General features: G+C 41.3%; 1 protein-coding gene across 2 annotated transcripts in view; it reads left to right on the forward strand.

Annotated features, from left to right (window-relative positions):
• The window catches only part of LOC115153004 (phosphatidylinositide phosphatase SAC2), a 41325-nt gene extending 16211 nt beyond the window's left edge, over positions 1–25114 (forward strand). The window contains exons 3-20 of one of the 2 annotated variants that reach the window (XM_029697991.1): positions 5222–5358; positions 6854–6982; positions 7177–7362; positions 7585–7641; positions 10884–11082; positions 11223–11402; positions 11611–11678; positions 11841–11965; positions 12929–13006; positions 13164–13284; positions 13484–13612; positions 18489–18606; positions 19628–19826; positions 20349–20420; positions 20508–20581; positions 20835–20963; positions 21084–21171; positions 21335–25114. In XM_029697991.1, coding sequence (XP_029553851.1) covers positions 5222–5358; positions 6854–6982; positions 7177–7362; positions 7585–7641; positions 10884–11082; positions 11223–11402; positions 11611–11678; positions 11841–11965; positions 12929–13006; positions 13164–13284; positions 13484–13612; positions 18489–18606; positions 19628–19826; positions 20349–20420; positions 20508–20581; positions 20835–20963; positions 21084–21171; positions 21335–22445 — 3200 coding nt within the window. In that variant the 3' untranslated portion in view covers positions 22446–25114. The remainder of the gene's footprint in view (positions 1–5221; positions 5359–6853; positions 6983–7176; positions 7363–7584; positions 7642–10883; positions 11083–11222; positions 11403–11610; positions 11679–11840; positions 11966–12928; positions 13007–13163; positions 13285–13483; positions 13613–18488; positions 18607–19627; positions 19827–20348; positions 20421–20507; positions 20582–20834; positions 20964–21083; positions 21172–21334) is intronic. The other variant, XM_029697992.1, reaches the window with a different exon arrangement.
• Positions 25115–27883: the final 2769 nt, after the last annotated feature.

The raw sequence follows: 27883 nt of genomic DNA on the forward strand, positions 1-27883 counted from the left end.
TGCTGCACTGAAAGTAAAGGGGCTGAATAATTTTGCACGGCCAATTTTTCAGTTTTTTATTTGTTAAAAAAGTTTGAAATATCCAATAAATTTCGTTCCACTTCATGATTGTGTCCCACTTGTTGTTGATTCTTCACAAAAAATTACAGTTTTATATCTTTATGTTTGAAGCCTGAAATGTGGCAAAAGGTCAAAAAGTTCAAGGGGGCCGAATACTTTCGCAAGGCACTGTATATATGTGTATATATGTAAATATATATATATGTGTATATATGTAAATATATATATATGTGTATATATGTAAATATATATATATGTATATATGTATATGTATATATATATATGTATATATGTGTATATGTATATATATATATGTATATATGTATATATGTATATATGTGTATATATATAATGTCCCAGCTGCTTTGAATGTTCAAAATCATAGTGTAAGAACACTTTCTTTAAACCCTCAAAGGATAACATGATCCAACTTTCAAAACAAGTCCTTTTTGGCTAGCTACAACATTCAACTAGTTATAGAGGTTGCTGTTTAGCTTTCTAGCGTGTTTACTAATTTGTTTGTAAACAATTAACAAGCTAGTTACCTACCATGTATTGTCCAACTGTCTTTACACATCTATATGTACATAGTCTGGGTAGCCATTTGATTAGATGTTCAGGAGTCTTATGGCTTGAGGGTAGAAGCTGTTTAGAAGCCTCTTGGACCTAGACTTGGTGCTCCGGTACTGCTTGCCGTGCGTGTAGCAGAAAGAACAGTCTATGACTAGGGTGGCTGGAGTCTTTGACAATTTTTAGGGCCTTCCTCTGGCATCGCCTGGTATAGAGATCTGTAATGCCTTGTGGTCGGAGGCTGAGCAGTTGCCATACCAGGCAGTGATGCAACCCGTCAGGGTGCTCTCGACGGTGCAGCTGTAAAACCTTTTGAGGGTCTGAGGACCCATGCCAAATCTTTTCAGTCTCCTGAGGGGACATAGGTTTTGTCGTGCCCTCTTCACGACTGTCTTGGTGTGCTTGGACCATGTTAGTTTGTTGGTGATGTGGATGCCATGGAACTTGAATCTCTCAACCTGCTCCACTGCAGCCCCGTCGATGAGAATGGGGGCGTGCTCGGTCCTCCTTTTCCTGTAGTCCACAATCATCCCCTCCTTTGTTTTGATCATGTTGAGGGAGAGGTTGTTGTCCTTGCACCACACGGTCAGGTCTCTGACCTCCTCCCTATAGGTTGTCTTATCGTTGTCGGTGATCAGGCCTACCACTGTTGTGTCATCGGCAAACTTAATGATGGTGTTGGAGTCATGCCTGGCCGTGCAGTCATGAGTGAACAGGGAGTACAGGATGGGACTGAGCACGCACCTGTGTTGAGGATCAGTGTGCCGGATGTGTTGTTACCTACCTTTACCACCTGGGGGCGGCCCGTCAGGAAGTCCTGGATCCAGTTGCAGAGGGAGGTGTTTAGTCCCAGGGTTCTTAGCTTAGTGATGAGCTTTGAGGGCACTATGGTGTTGAAAGCAGAGCTGTAGTCAATGAATAATACATTGGTTTTACAAGAGAAGAGCATGTATATACCTCTGATTCTAACAAATCAAGTGAATTTGAATGCGTGAAATTTCAGTTCGCTTAGCCAGATGCTGTGTTTCACCACAGACAGACAGTGAGAGAGAAAAGGTGATTAAGTCACTAGGCTTGGGCGGTTTATGTACCATATACGGCTGTTTGGAAATGGCCATGGGATGGTTTTTCCAATACCATGTTAATATCTTCAGTCAACTTGTGCAATATGTTAGGAGATGAAGCAGATCGTGTTCTTCATTTCCAATGTTCCATTATTTTACATTGTGAAGCTCGCTGTAGTTACCCAAAACAGTTGAGCCAGTCACGTTTGTTTGTTTGTAAATAGCACAACAGGAGAAAGCGAGAGCAGGTTGAGTTCAGCTGTGTATTGACTGGGGTCACGTTTTATATTGAAAGTCAAGTGTTTTTCTTCAATAGAGTGATCAGGGACGTGCACGTGCAACTATAGTTTTCCTTCACAGAAAATACATTTAGTGCAACACATTAGGCAGAAAATAGCATTAGATGACAACAGAAGTGCAAGCTATTTGATTGGCAGCCACACAAGTAAATGTGTTGTTTTTCGCAAAAAAGATCAGCCTGGTCTCAGAGCATTTTGTATTATTCTGTACCTAAACCCGAGGCACTCCATTCAGTATGGTACCGTTTAAGTCGGAAGTTTACATACACCTTAGCCAAATACATTTAAACTCAGATTTTCACAATTCCTGACATTTAATCCTAGTAAAAATTCCCTGTTTTAAGTCAGTTAGGATCACCACTTTTATTTTAAGAATGTGAAATTTCAGAATAATAGTGTAGAGTGATTTATTTCAGCTTTTATTTCTTTCATCACATTCCCAGTGGGTCAGAAGTTTACATACACTCAATTAGTATTTGGTAGCCTTGCCTTTTAAATTGTTTAACTTCGGTCAAACGTTTCGGTCAAACATTTCCACAAGCTTCCTACAATAAGTTGGGTGAGTTTTGGCCCATTCCTCCTGACAGAGCTGGTGTAACTGAGTCAGGTTTAAAGGCCTCCTTGCTCACACATGCTTTTTCAGTTCTACCAACAAATTTTCTATAGGCTTGAGGTCAGGGCTTTGTGATGGCCTCTCCAATACCTTGACTTTGTTGTCCTTTGGAAGTATGCTTGGGGTCATTGTCCATTTGAAAGACCCATTTGCGACCAACCTTTAACTTCCTGACTGATGTCTTGAGATGTTGCTTCAATATATCCACATAATTTTCCTACCTCATGATGCCATCTATTTTGTGAAGTGCATCAGTCCTTCCTGCAGCAAAGCACCCCCACAAGATGATGCTGCCACCCCTGTGCTTCACGGTTGGGATGGTGTTCTTTGGCTTGCAAGTCTCCCCCTTTTTCCTCCAAACATAACGATGGTCGTTATGGCCAAACAGTTCTATTTTTGTTTCATCAGACCAGAGGACATTTCTCCAAAATGTACAATCTTTGTCCCCATGTGCAGTTGCAAACCGTAGTATGGCTTTTTTATGGCGGTTTTGGAGCAGTTGCTTCTTCCTTGCTGAGCAGCCTTTCAGGTTGTGTCGATAAAGGACTTGTTTTACTGTGGATATAGATACTTTTGTACCTGTTTCCTCCAGCATCTTCACAAGGTCCTTTTCTGTGGCTCTGGGATTGATTTGCACTTTTCGCACCGAAGTACATTAATCTCTAGGAGACAACGCATCTTCCTGAGCGGTATGATGGCTGCGTGGTCCCATGGTGTTTATACTTGCGTACTATTGTTTGTATAGATGAACGTGGTACTTTCAGGCGTTTGGAGGTCTACAACTTGTGGAGGTCTACAATTCTTTTTGAGGTCTTGGCTGATTTCTTTTGATTTTCCAATGACGTCAAGCAAAGAGGTACTGAGTTTGAAGGTAGGCCTTGAAATACATCCACTGGTACACCTCCAATTGACTCAAATGATGTCAATTAGCCTATCAGAAGCTTCTAAAGCCATGGGATCATTTTCTGGAATTTTCCAATCTCTTTAAAGGCACGGTCAACTTAGTGTATGTAAACTTCTGACCCACTGGAATTGTGATACAGTGAATTATAAGTGAAATAATCTGTCTGTAAACAATTGTTGAAAAAATGACTTGTGTCATGCACAAAGTAGATGTCCTAACAGACTTTTCAAAACTATAGTTTGTTAACAAGAAATTTGTGGAGTGGTTGAAAAACGAGTTTTAATGACTCCAACCTATGTGTGTGTAAACTTCCGACTTCAACTGTATGTATTAATTTGTAGATGGCCATCACCCATTTCGTATGATATGAATTAGAATTCATATTGTATGTTATTGTAATTTTTGCAAATTCATATGTTACGAATTTGTAAAATGTTTGATATGTTATGAATTTGCATAATGTATAATATGTTAAATTCTAGCTAGGTGACTAACGTTAGCTAGCTTGTTAAATGTTAGCTAGGCAAGGACTTATGTTAAAGGGTTAAGGTTATGTTTAGGGGAATGGTTAGCTAACATACTAAGTAGTTACAAAGTAGTAAGTAGTTCAAAAGTTGCTAAAGTTGTCCGTGATGAGATTCAAACTCGCAACCTTTGGGTTGCTAGACGTTCATGTTATACGCCCATCCATCCATCCCGACTTTCGTTTTTGCCTTAACTAACCATCTGTCTTATATAACCATACGAGTGTCTCGGATTTACATACAGAATAATATGAAATGCTCTGAGACCAGGTTGAAACGATGCATGGCCATCATATTTCTAATGTTTATCATAGAAAGAATGTAGCTCCATTTCCTAATTTAAAAAAAAAGTTAATCTGTCATTTTACCGGAGAGAAGTAGGCTGGCTACATTGAGAAAAGCACAGGAGAAAAGTAGCTACACTTTAGTCAGAGCACTGTCTGCTGATAGAATATTTGTTTTTATCTTTTTTTTGTTCCTTGAAAAACACTGAATTCTGCGTTAATGCGACCCCTAAGTTTAACTAGGGGTTAGTTATCTAAGTGGCTCAGTTAATGACGGGGCATCATATTGTGTTAGCTTTCTGCCATGTTTGAAAAGTCAAAGCCCTTTGGATGAGTTATCTGTACAGTTGCCACTGCTATCTTCATTTTCTGTTTTTTTTTCTCTTCTCCATACTCTGCCTGTTTGCTACTCCCCCATGTTCTCTGAGCAGGCCCGTTTGCCCTAGCGACTTCACACAGACACAGCCTGTACGTACACATGCTGCTACAGAGCCAGTACTGTTTTTCCTTCAGATAAGCATGCCTCAAAACTCGTTCACATTCGCTTGTAAATGTTCAAACTCACCAAAATTGACATTAGGTAGCTCGTACCTATATATGTATAACTTTATGTTTTGGATTGCCTGTCATTGCAATTTGTTTATTTTAGTTTGCGCTTGTTAGCATGTTTAGCTAGCAGCCGTGGAAATTCGCTATTACTTGTGCTAATTTTGTTAGCATTCTGGGCTTTTTTGGGGGGGGGTTTGGCGCACCCTTGTGTACTAAACAGGTAATACTGTAAATCCCTGTGAGAGAAGGATGATATGGAAGTCTGGATACCGCCCAACCCTAGAAGTCGCACCTTATGGAATGTGTGGAATTCTGTGCCTGTGATGATACACCCTTACCCCTTCTTGTTGGCAGATCTTCCTCTGGGTCTCATACTGATCCGCCAAAAAGCGCTGGTTGGCCAGATGCCAGGTGACCACAAAGTCTACAAGATCACCAAGATAGCTGTCATTCCTCTGTCTGAGGAAGAGCCACTGGATCTGGAGCTGGAGGTGAGAGATTGTCTGTGATGAGGCACGTTTTATCTTTGAGGTTAATGGAGCTCTGAGCACTCTAGTACTGGGACTTTAAGAAGTGTACAAATGCAGCTGTAATCACATTAAAGTAGCCACTGATGTGCTATTGTCTCCTTTTTTAAAGTTGCAATATGTCACTTTTTTGGCAACCCGACCAAATTCATATCGAAATGTCTCATAGATCTGTCATTCTCATTGAAAGAAACGGTAGATATGTTCAATGTGCGCTATTTCTATGCTTCCTGTTCTTAAGTTTTGTTTTTACGTCTTACTTTTGGTTATGTACACCATCTTCAAACAGCTGAAAATACAATATATGGTAGAATGATTCTCTACACTATACTTGCTTGTTTTGTCACAAACTAAAATTAGGCAAACTATTAGAATTTTAGCAACCAGGAAATGGCGTAGAGATTTCTGCGTAGTGCATCTTTCTTTAATCTAAGATGCAGTCATGATGAGATGAAAACCATAGCTTGCCGCTATCATCTAGGCTAGCCTTAGTGTTTTTCAATTTTATGATTGCATTTCAATGTTTCTAGTAAGTATCTCAATTGCCCTGTTTTGATTGACACCTTGATGAGTCCCCACCAATGAATCACCTTGTAAAATGAACATCCAAGGTACACTACATTAGTGTTATTTTTCTGCATTGCCAATGTTAATCAGAATTGTTTAATTAGAAACCGAAATAATGTGATTTTGCCAAATGATCTAAGAGGAATCGGGATTTTGCTTAGATGTCAGTCTTACAGGTGAGCCATGATGATGATACAGATCAAGAGAAAGTAAGTGAAACATTTCCAGTAAACGGGATGTGTTGGATAATCATGTCTCTGGTATGTTTCTAGAACCTATCCCTACATACTGTCCATACCACAGAATTATTATTCCATCCCGTCGAGGTTAGGAATTCAGTAGCCCTGTGAAGTTGTTTTAGAGTTTTCTGAACCACTTGTTTTGGATGTTTTTGACTGTTGATAGCGAGTAGCTTTGAATTGATGTAATTAGCTAGCAATCACATTGAGACTGATCCAATTAACCCAAAGACACCATAGTGATTAGCTGTCAATCAACCTCATAGACATGTCCACCAGTATTATCCCAATTGTCTATCATTTCCTGTAAATATATTTGGAATACTTTAATCATTAGCTAAATTATGAGGAAGTCTTATAGAGTTGGGGTCAATTCAGAATGCTTTGGTATACTCAATTAGCCTAAGCTGATCTGAATGAAGGGTACTTCAAAAAAATATATATATTTAACCTTTATTTAACTAGGCAAGTCAGTTAAGAACAATTTTTTAAATTCAAATTCTGCCTTCAGATGGGTTATAAAAGTGAGCGTATTTCTGAGTTCATTTTTAAATTCCTGTCACACATCACTACAGGGGATGAGGACGCTGGTATGTTAACAATGTACAATTTTGATAGAAAGTGGAATATAAAGTCTGTCCTTTTTCTTTTAGCTTTGTAAGAAGCATCACTTTGGGATCGACAAACCAGAGAAGCTTGCACCGTCTCCAGATGAGTCTAAGTACCTGATGAAAACTCTGAGTCAGATCAAGTCCAATGTTGGGGCTCCCACTAAGAAAAAGGTTATAGAATTTGTAGTTCTGTGCTCAGTTATCCCATGTATTGTCATCTTACATGTCTCCTGTACATTTTTTAATTGGTACATTTGCTTTTATGTATATATTTTTTTCTTTCTTCATTTATAGTTTATTTGTTACTTATTTTTCTATATTATTTTGACAATTGAATACCATCCCTGTCCATGCCCACCACCCAGTATTCCCCTGCCTTTCAGGTCAAGGAAAACAAAGAGAAGGAACGTCTCGAGAGGCGGCTGCTCGACGAGCTGTACAAGATATTCATGGACTCCGATTCCTTCTACTACAGCATGACTTATGACCTCACCAACACTGTGCAGCGGCAGGGAGACACAGAAAAGTCCAACTTACCCCAATGGAAACAGGTAAGTGGTTATTACTACACTCAAAGCACAAAGGTCGCATTTACTAAATCAGATCGCTGGTCACGTTTGACCTGGGGGTCGCCGGTTTGAGATGCCTGGTTTAAGTACAGTAGTATTTTACTACACATTTCCTGTCTTTTTAAGATAAGTAGTTTAACCAAGCTTAAATAATTCAAATAAAGTAATTGTGTTTGACTGATAATAGTTATTTTCCTCTTCAAGGTGGATGACAGATTCTTCTGGAACAAACACATGGTCCAGGAGCTAATTGATCAGCAGGTAACTGATGTATTTCAAGACTGGTTTGACAGGAATGGATAGACTAGATATTAATTTGTGAATTGTCAGATACAGTGCATTCGGAAAGTATTCATACCCATTCCCTTTTTCCACATTTTGTTACATTACAGCCTTATTAAAAAAAATACAAATCCGCAACGCAGGACTGGCTTCGGGATAATAACCTATAATGACAAAGCGAAAACAGGTTTTTAGAAATGTTGGCAAATGTATCATTTTTTAAAAACAGAAATACCTTATTTACATAAGTATTCAGACCCTTTGCTATGAGACTTGAAATTGAGCTCAGGTGCATCCCGTTCCCATTAATCATCCTTGAGATGTTTCTACAACTTGATTGGAGTCCACCTGTGGTAAATTTCATTGATTGGACATGATTTGGAATGGCACACACCTGTCCATATAAGGTCCCGCAGTTGACAGTGCACATCAGAGCAAAAACCAAACCGTGAGGTCGAAGGAATTGTCCATAGAGCTCCGAGACAAGATAGTTTTGAGGCACAGATCTGGGGAAGGGTACCAAAAAATGTCTGCAGCATTGAAGGTCCCCGAGAACACAGTGGCCTCCACCATTCTTAAATGGAAGAAGTTTCACTTTTCTTAGAGCTGTCCGCCTGGCCAAACTGAGCAATCGGGGGAAAAGGGCCTTGATAAGGGAGGTGACCAAGAACCCAATGGTCACTCTGACAGAGCTCCAGAGATCCTCTGTGGAGATGGGAGACCCTTCCAGAAGGACAACCATCTCTGCAGAACTCCACAAATCAGGCCTTTATAGTAGAGTGGCCCAACGGAAACAACTCCTCAGTAAAAGGCACATGACAATCCGCTTGGAGTTTGCTAAAAGGCAACTAAAGGACACTCAGACCATGAGAAACAAGATGTTCTGGTCTGATGAAACCAAGATTGAACACTTTGGCCTGAATGCCAAGTGTCACGTCTGGAGGAAACCAGGCACCGCTCATCACCTGGCCAATACCATCCCTACGATGAAGCATGGTGGCAGCATCATGCTGTGGGCATTTTTTTCAGCGGCAGGGACTTTGATACTAGTCAGGATCAAGGGAAAGATGAACGGAGCAAAGTACAGAGAGATCCTTGATGAAAACCTGCTCCAGAGTGCTCAGGACCCCAGACGAAGATTCACCTTCCAACAGGACAACGACCCTAAGCACACAGCCAAGGCAATGCAGGAGTGGCTTCGGGACAAGTCTCTGAATGTCCTTGACTGGCCCAGCCAGAGCCCGGACTTGAACCCGATCGAACATCTCTAGCGAGACCTGAAAATAGCTGTGCAGCGACGCTCCCCATCCAACCTGACAGAGCTTGAGAGGATCTTCAGAGAAGAATGGGAGAAACTCCCGAAATACAGGCGTGCCAAGCTTGTAGTGTCATACCCAAGAAGACTTGAGTCTGTAATCGCTGCTTAAGGTGCTTCAACAAAGTACTGAGTAAAACGTTCTGAATACTTATGTAAATGTAATATTTCCGTAAAAAATTTAAATTATCAAAACATTTTAAACCTATTTTTTTTGCCTTGTTGTTATGAGTTATTGTGTGTAGATTGATGAGGGGAATTTTTTTTTTGAATCCGTTTTAGAGTAAGGCTGTAACGTTACAAAATTCGGAAAAAGTCAAGGGATCTGAATACTTTCCGTATGCACTGTATAAGAGTACAGACGGTCATGGTGCACTGGTGTGACACTGAACGCTTCTGCAGAACCCTATCTGAACAATAGGGAAATGTTCTAGCAAGGAAACACTTAGTGGCATGTATTAGTGGAGTGATTTGAACGGATAGCAATCATACTCCTTTTAATCAATGTTAAATATACAGTACCAGCCAAAGGTTTGGGGACACCTACTTATTCAAGGCTTTTCTTTATTTTTACTATTTTCTACATTGTAGAATAATAATGAAGACATCAAAACTATGAAATAACACATGGAATCATGTAGTAACCCAAAAAGTGTTAAACAAATCAAAATATATTTTAGATTCTTCAAAGTAGCCACCCTTTGCCCCGATTACAGCTTTGCACACTCTTGGCATTCTCTCAACCAGCTTCATGGGGAATGATTTTCCAACAGTCTTGAATGAGTTTCCACATATGCTGAGCCTTTGGCTGCTTTTCCTTCACTCTGCGGTCCAACTCAACCCAAACCATCTGTTGGGTTGACGTCGGGTGATTGTGGAGGCCAGGTCATCTGATGCTACACTCCATCATTCTCCTTGGTCAAATATCCCTTACACAGCCTGGAGGTGTGTTTTGGGTCATTGTCCTGTTGAAAAACAAATGATAGTCCCACTAAGTGCAAACCAGATGGGATGGTGTATAGCTGCAGAATGCTGTGGTATCCATGCTGGTTAAGTGTGCCTTGAATTCTAAATAAATCCCAGACCGTGTTACCAGCAAAGCACCTCCACACCATCTCCTCCATGCGTCACGTTGTGAACCACGCATGCGGAGATCCTCTGTTCACCTACTCTGCGTCTCACAAAGACACAACGGTTGAAACCAAAAGTCTCAAATTTGGAATCATCAGACCAAAGGACAGAATCCTTGGCCCAAGCAAGTCTCTTCTTCTTATTGGTGTCCTTTAGTAGTGGTTTCTTTGCAACAATTTGACCATGAAAGCCTGATTCATGCAGTGTCCTCTGAACAGTTGATGTTGAGATGTGTCTATTACTTGAACTCTGAAGCATTTATTTGGGCTGCAATCTGAGGTGCCGTTAACTCTAATGAACTTGGACTGTCATTTCTCTTTGCTTATTTGAGCTGATCTTGCCATTATAAGGACTTTGTCTTTTACCAAATAGGGCTGGCTGTCTTCTGTAAACCACCCCTACCTTGTCACAACACAACTGATTGGCTCAAACACATTAAGGAAAGAAAGCTGGTTGAGAGAATGCCAAGAGTGTTCAAAGCTGTCATCAAGGCAATGGGTGGCTACTTTGAAGAATCTCAAATATAAAATATATTTTGATTTGTATAACACTTTTTTTTTTTTGGTTACTACATGATTCCATGTGTTATTTCATAGTTTTGATGTCTTCACTATTATTCTACAATGTAGAAAATAGTCAAAATAAAGAAAAACCTTGACTGAGTAGGTGTGTCAACTTTTGACTGGTGCTGTATAGTGAACTACTGCATTCCATCTTTATACATCTCAAGTTAGCATCACTGTATAGAGTTGTAACTTTTCTTGTTGTGCTGCAGGTTCCAGAGGTGGACTTCTGGGTGACACCCATCATTCAGGGCTTTGTGCAGGTGCAGGAGCTGGTAGTGAATTACAACGAGAGCCCAGAGGAGGAGAAGAGCAGCCCCGATACGCCGCTCCAGGAGCTCACCTGCGTGGACGACATCCACCCGCGCTTCACCGTGGCCCTCATCTCCCGCCGCAGTCGCCACCGTGCAGGTACAGTGCAGAGGTCAAAGGTCATGGACACCCAGGCCAAATTGCTAGGGTCTATTTGCAACATTTTGATTAAGTCATAATTCAATTCTGATGATTATTGGAGGGTCAATTTAATGATCATAGTTTTCTTCTCCCCAAAGGGATGCGGTACAAACGCAGAGGGGTAGACACAGATGGACACGTGGCTAACTTTGTGGAGACAGAGCAGCTGATACACGTGCACAACCACTCACTGTCCTTTGTGCAGAGCCGCGGTTCGGTGCCTGTCTTCTGGAGCCAAGCAGGCTACCGCTACAACCCCAGGCCTCGGCTGGAGAAAGGTCAGTGGGATATTTACAATCCAAAATACTGCCTTGGGAATAATGGGTGCATTCGTTTAAGCATGTCCAGTGCCCCGGGTGGGCCGAATGTATTTTTATGACTAATGCAATGGGCTTAAATATCCACCCACCCAGGGCACTGGGCAAGCTAAAATGAATACGACCCCCTCATATACTTTTTCCCGTTATGTTATAATCATCTTTTCAGGAGAAAAGGAGACCATTCCTTACTTTGCTGCTCACTTTGACGAACAGCTCAACCTTTACAAGAAGCAGGTGAGAATCATATGCCAGACAGCATTGGCATTACTTTGATATCACTACCAAAGCTTGAGTTTTCGTTTAACTTAGACTTATCTAAGTAAAGACTTATCATTATAGTAGTTGATGCAATTTATTATTGCATAGTTGATGCAATTTGCAACTATGTTTTGACAGGTCATCATAAACTTAGTGGACCAAAGTGGGCGTGAGAAGATTATTGGCGACGCATATCTCAAACAAGTCCTTCTGTACAACAATCCTAACCTTACATATGTCTCTTTTGACTTCCATGAGCACTGGTAAGAAAATTGATACACAGAAACAATCAGCTCTTGACTACACAGATCATTTAATACTGAACAAAAATATAAACACAACATGTAAAGTGCTGAAATAAAAGATCCCAGACATTTTTCCATATGCACAAAAAGCTTATTTCTCTCAAATTTTGTGCACGAATTTGTTTACATCCGTGTTAGTGAGCTTTTCTTCTTTGCCAAGATAATCCATCCACCTGACAGGTGTGGCATATCAAGAAGCTGATTAAACAGCCTGATCATTACACAGGTGCACCACAGGTGCTGGGGACAATAAAAGGCCACTCTAAAATGTGCAGTTTTGTCACACAACACAATGGCACAGATGTCTCAAGTTTTGAGGGAGAGTGCAATATGCATGCGGACGGCAGGAATGTCCACCAGAGCTCTTGCCAGAATTGAATGTTCATTTCTCTACGATAAGCCACCTCCAACGCCATATTAGAGAATTTGGCAGTACATCCAACCAGTCTCACAACTGCGTGTAACCCCGCCAGCCCAGGACCTCCACTTCCGGCTTCTTCACCCACGGGATTATCTGAGACCAGCCACCCGGACAGCTGACGAAACTGAGGAGTATTTCTGTCTGTAATAAAGACCTTTTATGGGGAAAAACTAATTCTGGCTGGCTGGGCCTGGCCCCAATGGGTGGGCCTGGCTCCCCAGTGGGTGGGCCTATGTCCTCCCAGGTCCACCCATTTCGGTGCCCCTGCCCATTCATGTAAAATTCATAGGGCCTTATTCATTTGTTTCAATTTTCTGATTTCCTTGTTTGAACTGTAACTCACAAAAATCTTTGAAATTGTTGCATTTTATGTTTTTGTTCAGTATAATAAGTAACTCTAATAAGCAAAGAATAACCTAAACTACAATTCTTGTATGTATTTATTTATTAATTATAGTATGCACTTCCCCTGTATTTTAATTGGTCTTTTGTCTTCTCAGTCGAGGTATGAAGTTTGAGAATGTGCAAACGCTGACAGATGCCATCTCTGATATTATCGCAGACATGAGATGGGGCTGGTAAGTGTGTGTGTGTGGTGCATGTGGGAGTGTGTCATCGCCAACCTCAACAGACCTTTTTTTTAGGGCAAGTAAAGATCTTGAATGAATCGCACATGTGGATCAGAAGCTCCATATCTACATGCAATACATCACACAGTGAATGTTCCTCTGTCAGGGTGGACCAGGCAGGAGTCATCTGCCATCAGGAGGGCATTTTCCGGGTCAACTGCATGGACTGTCTGGACAGGACCAATGTAGTCCAGGCTGCCATAGCTCGTGCAGTAATGGAGGCACAGGTGAGATTTCCCCACTTCGAACATGTCAACTCAAAGCTGATGTAATGGTAGACACAGTAATGTGGTAATGGTTGGCATATTACATATGAAAAGAACAAAACATCAAATTTACTTTTTCAGTGGAATTCCACTGTAAGTGTAGTTTTCTGGCAAACGTTTGATGGTGACTGATGCCTAACTTTGTCTCTGCGTCCCTCAGCTGAAGAAACTGGGTGTGATGCCCCCTGAGCAGCCTCTGCCGCTCAAGTGCTACAGGATCTACCAGGTCATGTGGGCCAACAACGGCGACACCATCAGCAGACAGTACGCCGGCACAGCCGCCCTCAAGGTAAAATCATTAGCATGTGTAAAGTTTTAAGCTAATATTAGGTTTGTATCTGCCAACAGTATACTGTCCTGTTACCCCACAGTTAGTAGGCCTCCACTGCAAATTGATCAAGTAATGAAACTAGAAATGAGGGAGGCAGGTAGCCTAGTGGTTAAGAGCATTGGGCCAGTAGCCAACTACAGTTGAAGTCGGAAGTTTACATACACCTTAGTCAAATACATTTAAACTCAATATTTCACAATTCCTGACATCTAATCCCAGTACAAATTCCCTGTCTTAGGTCAGATAGGATCACCACTTTATTTTAAGAATGTGAAATGTCAGAATAATAGTAGAATGATTTTATTTCAGCTTTTTATTTCTTTCATCACATTCCCAGTGGGTCAGAAGTTTACATGCACTCAATTAGTATTTGGTAGCATTGGCTTTAAATTGTTTAACTTGGGTCAAACGTTTCGGGTAGCCTCCCACAAGCTTCCCACAATAAGTTGGGTGAATGTTGGCCCATTCCTCCTGACAGAGCTGGTGTAACTGAGTCAGGTTTGTAGGCCTCCTTGCTCGCACACGCTTTTTCAGTTCTGCCCACACATTTTTTATAGGCTTGAGGTCAGGGCTTAGTGATGGCCACTCCAATATCTTGACATTGTTGTCCTCAAGCCATTTTGTCACAACTTTGGAAGTATGCTTGGGGTCATTGTCCATTTGGAAGACCCATTTGTGACCAAGCTTTAACTTCCTGACTGATGTCTTGAGATGTTGCTTCAATATATCCACATAATTTTCCTACCTCATGATGCCATCTATTTCTCAGAACAAGAATAGACTGACAAGTTTCAGAAGAAAGTTCTTTGTTTCTGGCCATTTTGAGCCTGTAATCGAACCCATAAATGCTGATGCTCCAGATCAGGGGCGAAAATCTGATATCAACTTTGGAGGGGACAATTACATGAAATTTTCTCAAGAGCAATTCCTGAGGGGGACACCAAAAGTAGTGCTGTAACACATAGACTACATTGTAATATGGTAAATGTATATTGAGGAACCAAAGAAATAAGGTGTTTGCCGTACTCCTGACTACCGGTACCCAAAACTACACAACTAATCACAACAGCAATACCATTGCCTTTAACAAATCTTAGTTCAGTCACCAGTTTAAGTTGAGAGTGGGGGTATCCATGGCATTTTCCAATTATGTTCCTATTTTACAAGTCAAAAAAATTGAGAACCTTTCATAATGTTGCCAAACAAAGACTCAACAAACTTACCTGAGACTCCCTGTCTCTGCCAGTCTGTCCCTGCATATCTGTCCCCAACTCTGCTGTCTGTGTGCCATCTGTTGCCTGCTCTGCCTAATGACATCATTGTGAAACATTTCCATTAGAATTTCATTTCTTTCTTATGAACATTTTATCAACTAGTCTTTGAGATATTAGGCTACTTTGCGTTTTGGTGTACTGAAAAATACTCTGATGTCCGTCTTTTATTTTTCTGCCATTTTTCTACCTGGCTGGCTGGCTACACACACACACAGTGTGTAGGTTATTTACAGTAGGAGATGGGCTTCTATCATCTAATCTTTTAGCATTCTATTTGGGCTTCGATCTAAAAGGTAGCTAGCAAATGTGAAACGGATTAAAATGACAAGAGTTGACAGCTGTATGAGTTCACCATTTACACAACATATGCTGCAACCTTTTGTAATTTTAATTGTTTGTTTCATATTGGCTGGCTTCCAACAATAGCTGAATTTGCAAAGCTAGCGAGCACCAATTCCGTTTCAGTGGTGTTTGCTATAATCTTTGCTACCCGGGTTAAATAAAGGTGAAATAAAATAAATAAATAAAAGTTCCCTTGCGACAATTTAGCTTTTGCAACGAGACCATTAAATATATTTAAGACAATGGTAGAAGAGAGTGTAGTTCTGTTCAGTTTGGACTCCAGTTTATCGCTAACCTTATCACAGGGACTTTGAAGCACTAACTTACATCATCTGCATGCTGATCTTGGAATAAATTGACGATAGCAAAGATTCCATCTTTGACGAGGCCACATAAATGGAATAGGTATTAGCTAGCTTAATAGTTAATATTTGCGCGCTAGCTCTGCATATTCAGATAGTGTGTGTGTGCGCGATTGACTGGATTAACCTCAAGTCAGTTACGTTCATTGAGTGCCTTTCAGACAGTGGATACGACCCCTCTGTTACCTCGCCAACTAAGCAACTGGCAGTGGATCAAACCATTGTGAGGCAAAGGGTGGGGGGGTCGCAATCTTTTGAAACTTAAAAATGCGCTATTAAGTGTCTATAATCAGCACAATTGCTTTCATTGCGTATTATTAATATTATTTAAATTACATAGTTATGTTTCACTGATATATTGGGGGGGACAAATCATATTTTTCCCAGGATGGGGGGGTCGTGTCCCCCCCCCATCCCCCCCGGGATTTCCGCCCCTGCTCCAGATACTCAACTATTCTAAAGAAGGCCAGTTTTATTGCTTCTCTAATCAGGACAACAGTTTTCAGCTGTGCTAACATAATTGCAAAAGGGTTTTCTAATGATCAATTAGCCTTTTAAAATGATAAACTTTGATTAGCTAACACAATGTGCCATTGGAACACAGGAGTGATGGTTGCTGATAATGAGCCTCTGTACGCCTATGTAGATAGTCCATAAAAAAAATCTGCCGTTTCCAGCTACAATAGTCATTTACAACATTAACAATGTCTACACTGTATTTCTGATCAATTTGATGTTATTTTAATGGACAAAAAAAAACAAGGAAATATCTAAGTGACCCCAAACTTTTGAACGGTAGTGTATATATTAGGAAGTTGTTCCTAATGTTTTGTACACTTGGTGTATGTCGACTTGGAAATATCCAGGAAGACAAGTACACCAGGAGGATGGAGAAAATAAGAGTCCTACAACTTTTTCCCCCCACTTTCTTTTAGATTAGTGCAGGCTGTATCACAACCGGCCGTGATTGGAAGTCCCATAGGGCGGCGCACAATTGATCCAGGTTTGGCTGGTGTAGGCGTCATTGTAAATAAGAATTTGTTCTTAACTGACTTGCCTAGTTAAATAAATAAAAAAATGCCTCAACCACTGCATTACATTTGACATTTTTTGTAATCTAGCAGACTCTTATCCTGAGCGACTTAATTAGTGCAGTCATCTAGGAGCTAGGTAAGACAACCACATATCACAGTCAATTGGTTACAGATTTTCAATACGAATAGTCAAAAATCTGCATAAAAATTACATGTGCATTTTCCCACCAGCGATGTTTCCATCAAACTGTCTTGTTGCGGATAAAATGTTGTGCGTGATGACGTAGTGCACATAAAAATAACTTTTGCGGTTAAATTCCCATGTACAGAATAAAACATAAGTAAAATGTTTTTCCATCAGATTTTCAACTCTGCTGATGTTTTGTTACAAAAAATTGCATTGTATAGCGATTGTGCCCACTCTGGTATTGGCAAGTGCGCACTAGTGAGCAGCTCACATATACAGTGCGGGTATAGCCTACATGATGAGATTATTATGGATAAAAGAGGAAGATTATTTTTATTTGTCAAACGGCAACCAAGCATCGATCATCACGTCACCAGAATAAGACCCTCGATATTTATTGGAAAGGAGCATCAAGCTCATCACCTTGCATTTTCACCAGCCTGTGAAATTCATCATAACTTATTTCATCTGTAGCCTATAAATGTTATGCTTTCCCGAGTCATACTGGGAGGACCACACAATATAATTGCCATCATTACTTCGATATCATGGCATAATTCATTTAACAGACACAAAAATATCCCGCCTTTTCCTAGCGTATATTGCAGCGTTCCCCAACTGGCGGCCCACAGGTCGAGTTTGGCCCCCGGGGAAGGTTTTAATTGGCCCCCAAGTTTTCTGAGCAACATTTTGTTATATATTACTTGTATTTGGAATTTATTGTTGTACATATGACTGTAAAAATACCAGGAAATCAGCTCCAAGTGATTGTAATTTAGGAAATCTGTTCCCAATTATTCCCTCGCATAAGAGAGATGTGACCGAATAGAAATAATAATTTAATAATAATTGACTGGATTTATATAACGCTTTTCTAGCAACTGAGGTACTCAGAGTGCTTGACATAGGTGGGGGATACTCACCTCATCCACCATAAATGTGTAGCACCCACCTCTGTGATGCACGGCAACCAATTTTGTGCCAGAACGCTCACCACACATCAGCTATCAGGTGGAGAGGTGAGGAGTGATATATACCAATTAGGAATGAGGGGGATGATTAGGTGACAATGATGGAATGTGGTCAGGTTGGAAATATAGCTATGATACTGGGATGAATACCCCTAATCTTACAATAAGTGCCATGGGATTTTGAATGACCACAGAGAGTCAGGACTGTTTTAACGTCCCATCCGAAAGACGGCACCCTACGCAGGGAGATGTCCCCAAATGTAATCATGGTTTGAAATGATTGTTTTAGTCAAATATTACATCTGTTTAGGCTTTTTGCGGCCCCACGACCATCCGCTCAAGAAAAAAAATGGCCCATGGCTGAATCTAGTTGACATTTGTAAAGTTTAATGATCAAATTAGCTGTTTCCACCAGGCGTGATGTTACATTTTTATTCGGCATGTACTTTATTCACATCAAACTGTTGGATGGAAACCTGGTTACAGTAAATAAAACTTTTCCTCAATAAAGCCAATAATAGCAAAGTGTTTACACTACAGAGCCCTAAGCCAAGAAGAGTATAATACCCTTTTCCAGCCTACTACTTTTGTGGAACGGATCAGACATTGACTATGCAATATCTTGCTTGTTTTTGTCATCCTCTGTCTGTAATCCCATATACAGGGAGACTTCACCAGAACGGGGGAGAGAAAACTGGCCGGGGTGATGAAAGATGGCGTGAACTCAGCCAACCGCTACTATCTGAACCGCTTCAGGGACGCATACAGACAAGCAGTCATTGGTAAGAAGGGACCTGTAATACTTTACTTAAAGCCTGCAGGTATGATGCAGTTATAATTCATTCTAAGATGTGTAATGAGCATGCATGATCCCCTTATGTGTTATTAATCATAATGCTCCTGATATCATAATGCCTATCAATAGCCATTGTGAGTCAGGGGGAAAAAATATATGAACTACCGTTCAAAAGTTTGGGGTCACTTAGATATTTCCTTGTCCACATTTTTTGTCCATTAAAATAACATACAAATTGATCAGAAATACAGTGTAGACATTGTTGATGTTGTAAATGTCTATTGTATCTGGAAATGGGTGATTTTTAATGGAATATCTACATAGGCGTACAGAGGCCCATTATCAGCAACCATCACTCCTGTGTTCCAATGGCACGTTGTGTTAGCTAATCCAAGTGTATCATTTTAAAAGGTTAATTGATCATTAGAAAACCCTTTTGAAATTGTTAGCACAGCTGAAAACTGTTGTTCTGATTAAAGAATCAGCATCCTAGATGCTGATGCTCCAGATACTGAACTATTCTAAAGAAGGCCAGTTTTATTGTTTCTTTAATCAGGACAACAGTTTTCAGCTGTGCTAACATAATTGCAAAAGGGTTTTCTAGTGATCAATTAGCTTTTTAAAATTACAAACTTGGATTAGCTAACACAACGTGCCATTGGAACACAGGAGTGATGGTTGCTGATAATGGGCCTCTGTAGACATTCCATCTGCCGTTTCCAGCTACAATAGTCATTTACAACATTAAATGTCTACACTGTATTTCTGATCAATTTGATGTTATTTTAAATGGACAAAAAAATATTTTCTTTCAAAAACAAGGACATTTCTCAGTGAGCTCAAACTTTTGAACGGTAGTGTGTGTGTGTGTATATAAGCTTATAACAAGTTAAATAGCATTATACCTGCAGGCTCTAAGTAAAGTATTATAAAAATGGATTCCACCCTCATTTGTTTAGTCTTAAAACCGTGACTCAATCGTTCTTCCCTCCCACCTCTCTCTCTAGACCTGATGATGGGCCATCCTGTGACAGAGGACCTGTACTCCATCTTCAGTAAGGAGAAGGAGCATGAGGAGAAGGAGCAGGAGAGCCAGAGAGTAACCCAGGAGCAGGTCAGCCTCCTGCTACAGACTTACATGCAGCTACTGCTGCCCGACGACGAGAAGTTCCATGGTGGCTGGGCCCTCATCGACTGTGACATGAGGTTGGTGCTGGAACCATCCACAAATCACAACTCGAAACTTAAAGGGACAGTGCAGTCAAAAACATGATTTCCTGTGTTTTGTATATATTTCCACACAATGATAATGCACTTTTAGTGTAAGAGCTATTTGAAAAGGCCACCTGTAATTTCAGCTTGTTTGGGTGGGGACATATAACAAAGAGAGTTTGCACTCCTCTCTGTCAATAACAGCTCATTTTCAGGTTACACATCCCTCCCATTAGGCTCCTCCAATTAGGTCCCACTCCCAGACAGTCCTAGCAAAATTCTTCCTTGGCAAATTGCATTTTGCTATTTTTGTTTCATTGACGGAATCCTTTCGTGAGTTGGCTCTCATAGTGTTTGTTCTCCCAACACTGTTAGCGTGCATCAATTAAGTGAAGCTTTATTTATTGCCTCAGGGGAAATTAAGACGCACTTCAAAATCAACACCTTGAAAGTGTTTGTTCCTCAACAAATTGTTCATGTAGAAAGCTCACTGTTACATTTTTTTCTACTCATCAGCCTTATTGATGCAACCAGCAAAGATGTGGATGTTCTCCTGCTGTTATCCAACACTGCATATTACATTGCGTAGTAAGTGCCTACATTTATTACAGAAAAGTAAATTACATGTTTTAGCTGTTCATTGTATCATTGTTTTTTTTGCTTTTGTTTTTACAGCTATGATGAGGAAGCTGACAAAGTCAATCAGTACCAGCGCCTCAACTTGGAGGGTTTGGAAAAGATCGAAATAGGTGAGTGTTTCCCCTTAAGAGGAATATAGCTGTGAAAAGTGACAATTCCAAAGTGTAGACAGGGTCTAAATCAGTCCTTCACAGCTTTAAGATTTATGTTACACTGTAAAGCTACTAAGCACACACTTTGGGCACGGTTTTCATTCACTGTACACAAATTCTGAATGATGCAACTACTGTTTTTGATTTACCACAAACATCTAAGTAATGCATCAATAAAGCTCACAACATGTCCTGTGTGTTCTTTTTTTAGGCCCAGAACCTACTCTGTTCGGGAAGCCTAAATTCTGCTGTATGCGTCTACACTACAAGAATGAGGAGACGAGTGGGTATTTTCACACACTGAGGGCTGTCACAAGGAATCCTGAGGATGACGGTAAAGGTATGGGAAGATTATTTATTTCATAAAATAAAGTCTGGTAGACTGAAAGCACACTGCCCGCATAGCCACAAAATTCCTTGTCCTGACCTCCCGTTGTGGGAATGATTAATTATATTTCAGACACGTTACAGTGCATAGCTGAGATGCTTTGCATAACAAAGCAAGCCATGGGACTTGACATGCAGGTGATTGAAAAGAAACTGGAGAGGTGAGTTGGAATTCATTATCACTCTTTCTAGATCTTCAGAATATTCTTCTCTCACAGTTACTGTATTTTACAGTTATAGAACAATCTCATTGACATGGATATACACTATGAATAGAAGCTCTGGATAAAATACTAGACTATATTGTCAATCCATTTGTTTCAGAAGGCACAGTAAACCTCACGAGGACATCATGGGCAGACACCCGGACCAGGTCCTTGGCAGCTCTGGTCTGGCTCAGGGAAAGAGCTTCCTCCTCAACAAGTTCTCCTCTCTCAACCAGAGGGTGAAGAAGTCCAATGTCAACATGGGTTCCTTCAAGGGGAGGCTGGGCAACACCTTCTCCACTAAGCCCGATGTGAACTTCCTGAAGCCCACCATTGGGATCACCCTCTGGAAGTCTGACAGCAGCTTGGAGACCTCCGAGGGAGCAAACACCGGCCCAGCTCTGAAGGACCTCTGTGACAACCACTCAGAGATGTCATCCGACTCAGATTCGTACAACTCGGATGAACACCTGCGCTCCGGCTCCCTGGAGAACGTGGACTACGTGCTGCCCAGCTGCGGTATCGTGGCATCAGCTCCGCGGCTAGGCAGCGTGGAGCTTAACATCAGAGTCACTGGCTGTGACAGTAAGCAGGGGGCTCCGGCTCTAGCCGGTCCTGAAGACCAGTCTCCCGATGCTACCTCAGAGGGTGAGGAGGCCATCCTGATAGACTTTGGAACGCCCATTGATGCCTATTGCCACCAATTCATCCAAGATGCGCAGATCAAACCTGTGGAGGTATTCGGGGAGCAGATGACTGGTGGCGTCCCCACACAGAACCCACATGTCCCTTCACATGCTAAAGGTCCCCTGGCCCCAGATGAGCACCCAGGTTCAGATCAGAAGGTGCAGGCGAAGGAGCTACAGCTCCCTCCCAGGCCATCCCAGCTAGATGTTACCTCCAGACCCAATCTCCTGACTGCCCAGAAGCTCAGCTCGGCAGCTTCTGGCAGCTCCCAGAGGAGCCTGGGTTCTCACATGGAGGGCAGTCTGGGCTCCTTGCCCGCCAACGGCAACGGCAGCCGAGTGGTCTCCCCCTTTGCCAAGATCAAGAGCTCCATGGTGCAGGTGGCCAGCCTGACCCAGGCAGGACTTACCCAAGGCATCAACTTTGCCGTGGCAAAGGTGCAGAAAAGCCCAGAGCCAGAAATGGCCGGTCTCAATGAGACACAAGAGAATGAGCTGAAGGCAATGTTTACACAGTGCCAGACGAGGATCATACAGATCTAGCACTTCTAAAGTTGTAGCCTCTAAGCAGGTTTTTGTACAGTTAGTAGTGTAGTATGTGACTTCCAGTACAGTAGCTAGCAGTAGCATAAGCTTGCACAAGAAGGGGCCCACACTGACTTGACGAAGAACCCTGCTCTTCAATTCCCCTTGTAGTTGACCTGACCATGTTTACAGCCAGTGTTGTGTAGTATATAATACCCCAGCTCAATACACGGCATACGTAATCCTAATGCAATTCCTTTCCGAAGCACTACCGCAAAGCGTTATATTCTGTCCATATGAACTCATTTATTTTAGTCCGTAGCCTAAAGAAAATTATTTAATGAAAAGCAGCAAACAGACAACATTGTTTCACAAGACTAAAACAGAAAAAAGGCCATAGCTACACCTCGCTTCAGTTTCCCACCCAAATACAGGGAAACTCTACATATTTCAATGTGTTGAGTGCGCAAGTGGGTCTGTACGCAGCGTAGTACCTTCGTTGACGTGTTTTGCTCGACGAAAAGACGGAAGCATTCCTTTCAATTGATTTCCCAGCTACATTTGCATGTCAGGCTGTTGTTAATAACTGAATTAGATAAGGTAGGCAATATCCAGTGCATGTTGAGAGATGAGCTCTGAATTGATTACTTTTGTGATTCCATCGGTGCAGTGCACCTATTGGCATTTGTGATATAGGCCTAGTTCATAGCTCTGTTTCAAAAACATTGTTAGAAATGTCCGACCAAATGTCCCTATTGATTTTCAAAGGGCAGCTCAATGTTAGATATTAGACTAGGCTAGTAAGAAAACAAACATACAACTCCTAGATAAATGGGGGATCAGTAGCTCGGTTTCCATCCAATTGGTGACAGATTTTTATGCAAATATTCAAAAATCTGCATAAAAACAATACTAATTTTCCCACCAGAGATGTTTCCATCAAATTGACTTGTTGTGGATAAAAAGCTGTGCATGATAAACGTGGTGCACATAAATTACTTTTGCGGTTAAATTCCTATGTTCCGGGGGGAAAAAATACAAGTAAATAGGTTTCTAACGCATTTAACTCTGTTTTGTCACAAAACAAATTGTTATACATTGGGGTCAGAAATGATTGACATCATTAATAAAGATGAGCAATGACTGTATGAAATAATTAAAATACTGAGCTATATTGTATGCTCAAAACAAATTGGGAAATTATATTTTATACAATTGCTCAGAAAATAGATTTTGTTTAACAATATAAAATTGACTTAAAGTAGTCAAGTTTAGTATTTGGTCCCATATTATTAATGGTAAATAATGTATTGTGTTATTTTGGAGTCACTTTTGTAAATAAGAATAGAACATTTCTAAACACCACTTCTTGATACCATGATTACAGATAATCCTGAAATTAATCTTGAGTGAGTGAGAAAGTTTGACCTTCTAAGATCATACCTCTCAACAAGTTTGAGTCACAAGCTTGATGTAGTCATTGCGTGCCAGGAATATGGGACCAAATACAACACTTTTGACTACTTTATCTTTACGGGTGACAATTTTGACCCCTAACTTGGAGATTTTTTTTAATGACTTGTTAAACAAAATCTCGTTCTCTGAGAAATTGTATTAGTATAAAATAATGATTTTCCCCATAAAAATGTAAAATAATAATTGCATTCAATATAGCTCAGTATTTGAATTATACAGTCATTATTGCTCATCTTTATCAAGGGTGTCAATAATTTCAGACCCCACTGTAACTTATGTGCCCACACTGGTCTTTGCACGTGCTCTCTAGCCAAAAGCTTGCAGATAGAGTGCGGGTAGTCTACCTACATGATGAATTTCCAATTATGGACAAAAGAGCAAGATTATTTTTACTTGTCAAATGGCAACTAAGCATCGATCATCATGTCACCAGAATAAGACTCTCGATATTTATTGGAAAGGAGCATCAAAAGCTCACCACCGTGCACTTTCTCCACCCTCATAACTTATTCCATCTGTAGCATAATAAACTCCATGCTTTTCCGAGTCGTTGTGGGTGGACCACACATGTCATTGTGTGACTCCAAGTTCGATATGATGGTTATTATATCAATATTTGCGTATAATTACATTTTACTGACACAAAAAGATCCCACCTTGTCTAGCGGATTCTGTCGTGAATTATTTTATCCCACATGTACTTTACTCGCATAAAAAAGTTGGATGGAAACCTGGTTACTGTTGTCAAGTTTATTCCCCATCAATATAGGACATTTACCAATGTACAAGAACTCCGGTAAGAATATACTGTTTGATATGTAAGTATTGTACTGTATGTATATCGGTTCCCTAAGTTATAACCTTTTCATTGACCAACATATATTTATGGACATATAACTATATCTCTGTACACTTTGGCTTTTGATCATGTTGATGCTAGAGTTAGATGCACTGCTGCTGAACATTTCCAAAGGGGTTTGAGCATTTTTCTTTGAGAATATTCACTATTAACTGACAGCTTACCAAAATCATTTGAGATTCCGTAAGCATTGGTGGATTGATAGGATTTTCATACAAATGGTTGTACCTAATGTCTGCATTAGGTCTATGTAGCCCTAAGTCCGTCACGTTTGACAAATACTGTACAGTAGCATATAGAATATATGCAATGTGGTCCGTCCAAAGCTTATTAAAAACACACTTCAATGCTTTATGCAGTCCTGAATCTAAAGTGTAAGCCTTAAAAGGACATGAAAGTGGGAGATTGTATCAGGTATTTATGGCAAATCTACCTTTAGAGTTGAGTTTATTCCATCATGATGTTGCATTATTTGTTTGATCTTGGTACTGTATATTAGATCATGTTCAAGGTAATGTCAGCTTTATCTTTATTCTATCCTCTGGCCTATGTTTTTAAATGGTGTTCAATGCTTTCAACTTTGTGGCAACAGTTTGGGGAAGGTCCATACAGAAATGGTTTGTCTGAGATTGGTGTGGAAGAACTTGACTGGCCTGCACAGAGCCCTGACCTCAACCCCATCAAACACCTTTGGGATGATTTGGAACGCCGACTGTGAACCAGGCTTAATCGCCCAACATCAGTTCCGACCTCACTAATGCTCGTGGCTGAATGGAAGCAAGTCCCCGCAGCAATGTTCCAACATCCAGTGGAAAGCCTTCCCAGAAGAGTGGAGGGGGCGGCAACTCCATATTAATGCCCATGATTTTGGAATGAGATGTTCAATGAGCAGGTGTCCACGTCCTGTATAAACGCAACATGCAATAATTTCAAAGATTTTAATGAGTTACAGTTGTTATAAGGAAATCAGTCTAATTGAAATAAATTCATTAGGCCCTAATCTATGGATTTCACATGAATACAGATATGGATCAGAAAACCAAGAAACTGTTGTCTGTCCTTGGAATTGTGGGTGCCGAATGATTTCCTAGTAGCCTGCTGATATTGTCTGGCACTGCCAAAGCTTTAATATGACAGCTGCAATGCAATAGGAATATAAGGCTACGGGTTGTATTTGATATTGTATTTAGGAATGTATGCGCTGCACTGGAGCAGTTAAATCGGAGCAGAAACCATTCTTACCTGAATTGGGTACAGATTTGTAAAAACATGATTGATTTTAGTGTAAACACTCCTTTCATATGGAGTTTTAATGTTAGGAGCGGGTATAGTCCTTACATTTGCCAGATGGTGTTAAAAAAAAAAAACTCCCAAGTGCTTTTGAAACCACCTTTCATTTGTCATCAATGGTTGATGTCACTGCCAGATATGTACCAGTAAGGATCCTGCCCATAGACGAAGTACAGTTCTATTTCAAATATATTGTTTCGATATCTCACAATGGGTGTTGTCTCAGGCGGATTCTCTAATGGAAGAACCAATCACAGCAGAGCTATTGAGCCTGCTGCTACGCAAAACCCCCAGCTACGCAGCAGGCTGTGAACCCACATTTCCCAGAGGCTGACAGTGGGGGAAGCGGTCCGTCGCTGCGACCGCATCGAGGTCCCGCCCACCTGGAGGGAAGGAGGGGCGTCTGACCTAGGGGTACGTGCCCGGCGGTAAAGGCAGCCAACAGATCACTATGGGGCAGAGGCACATCTGTACTCCTAAAACCCTACCACTCGTGCAGCAGCGCACTTCTATGCATCTGCTCACAGGGACCACCGCTGGTGAGCAAGAGTCATCTGACTTGTGAGCAACTCGCTGCAGGAAACTGGGGAGCATGTGCAGTCAATGCCCGCCACATTCTGGATCTACGGATCCTCAACAGATTTCTGAGAAAGTACATGTTCTGTGTGCTTACGCTCAACGTGCTGTCTCGCTCTGTTGAGGCGACTGGTTTATTTCAGTCAACCTGCAGGGCGCTTTTTAATAGTTTTTTTGAGGAGGGCAGTCTCACTTCTTCATATCCATATGTTTATTGGGGATAGAGACCGTAAGAGAAAGACAAAGATTGGAGAGCTGTTTTGTACCGGATTCGAACCCACGGCAGCGGCCCTAACTGCTAGGCTGTCACAGGACGCATATTTTCACATAAGCATTCTGCCGATACACAGGAGGTTTCTCAGGTTCGCCTTTCAAGGCAAAGCTTCCGAATACCTCGCTGTTCTCTGCGGGCTAGCGTTGGCTCCCCGAACGTTCAAGTGTGTAGAGGCGGCTCTAGCACCCCAGAGGGGTTAAAAGTATCCTCTTACATAGACAATTACCTGCTTTGCTCACCTACACAGAAGCAAGCGGTACTACACACGGCTTCTCTTGTATACCACTTCACCGAGCTAGGGTTCAGGATCAACCAGAAATAGAATACCTAGGCGTCAAGCTGGATTCTCTTTTATCGGGCTACACTATTGCACGGCCACGCTCAAAACATGTCTCTGAGTGCTTGGGTTGATGGTGTCCACCTCAGTAGTACCACTAGGACTACTCAGAATGACACTTCCAGCGTTGGGTAAAAACTGTCCACGTCGGCACCTCAATCGAAAGATGGTTCCCATGGACTGTCTCTCAGCTCTCCGTCACTGGAAGATCCCCTCGATCGTCGTTTTCGGCACTCCCTTAAGGGTAGTGTCATCGAGGAAGGTGACAACGACAGAGGCATCAGTCAAAGGATGGGGCGCATTTCACGAGGGAAGAGTAATAAACAGACTGCGGTCTCCACAGCTCCGCCACACTCGTAAAAATTACCTCAAACTGCTGTTTCATCTGAAATTGTCACATCCTGGTCAGAACAGACAATATTACTGGTGGCATACATCAACCACCAGGATGGCACTTGCTCTCTGCGCTTACACAGACTGCCAAGAGTATTCTGTGGAGCAGTGCACATCTCTCATTACGTGTGACTCATGTCCCGGGTGTACTGAATGTGGGAGTGGACTTGTTGTCCAGGGGGAATCCCAGATCTGGGAGAGATTTACCATAGACTGCTTCGCAGAAAGACACACACCCTCCTATGCTTTCT

The sequence above is a fragment of the Salmo trutta genome, chromosome 18, assembly GCF_901001165.1.
Source record: "Salmo trutta chromosome 18, fSalTru1.1, whole genome shotgun sequence".
NCBI classification, from domain to species: domain Eukaryota; kingdom Metazoa; phylum Chordata; class Actinopteri; order Salmoniformes; family Salmonidae; genus Salmo; species Salmo trutta.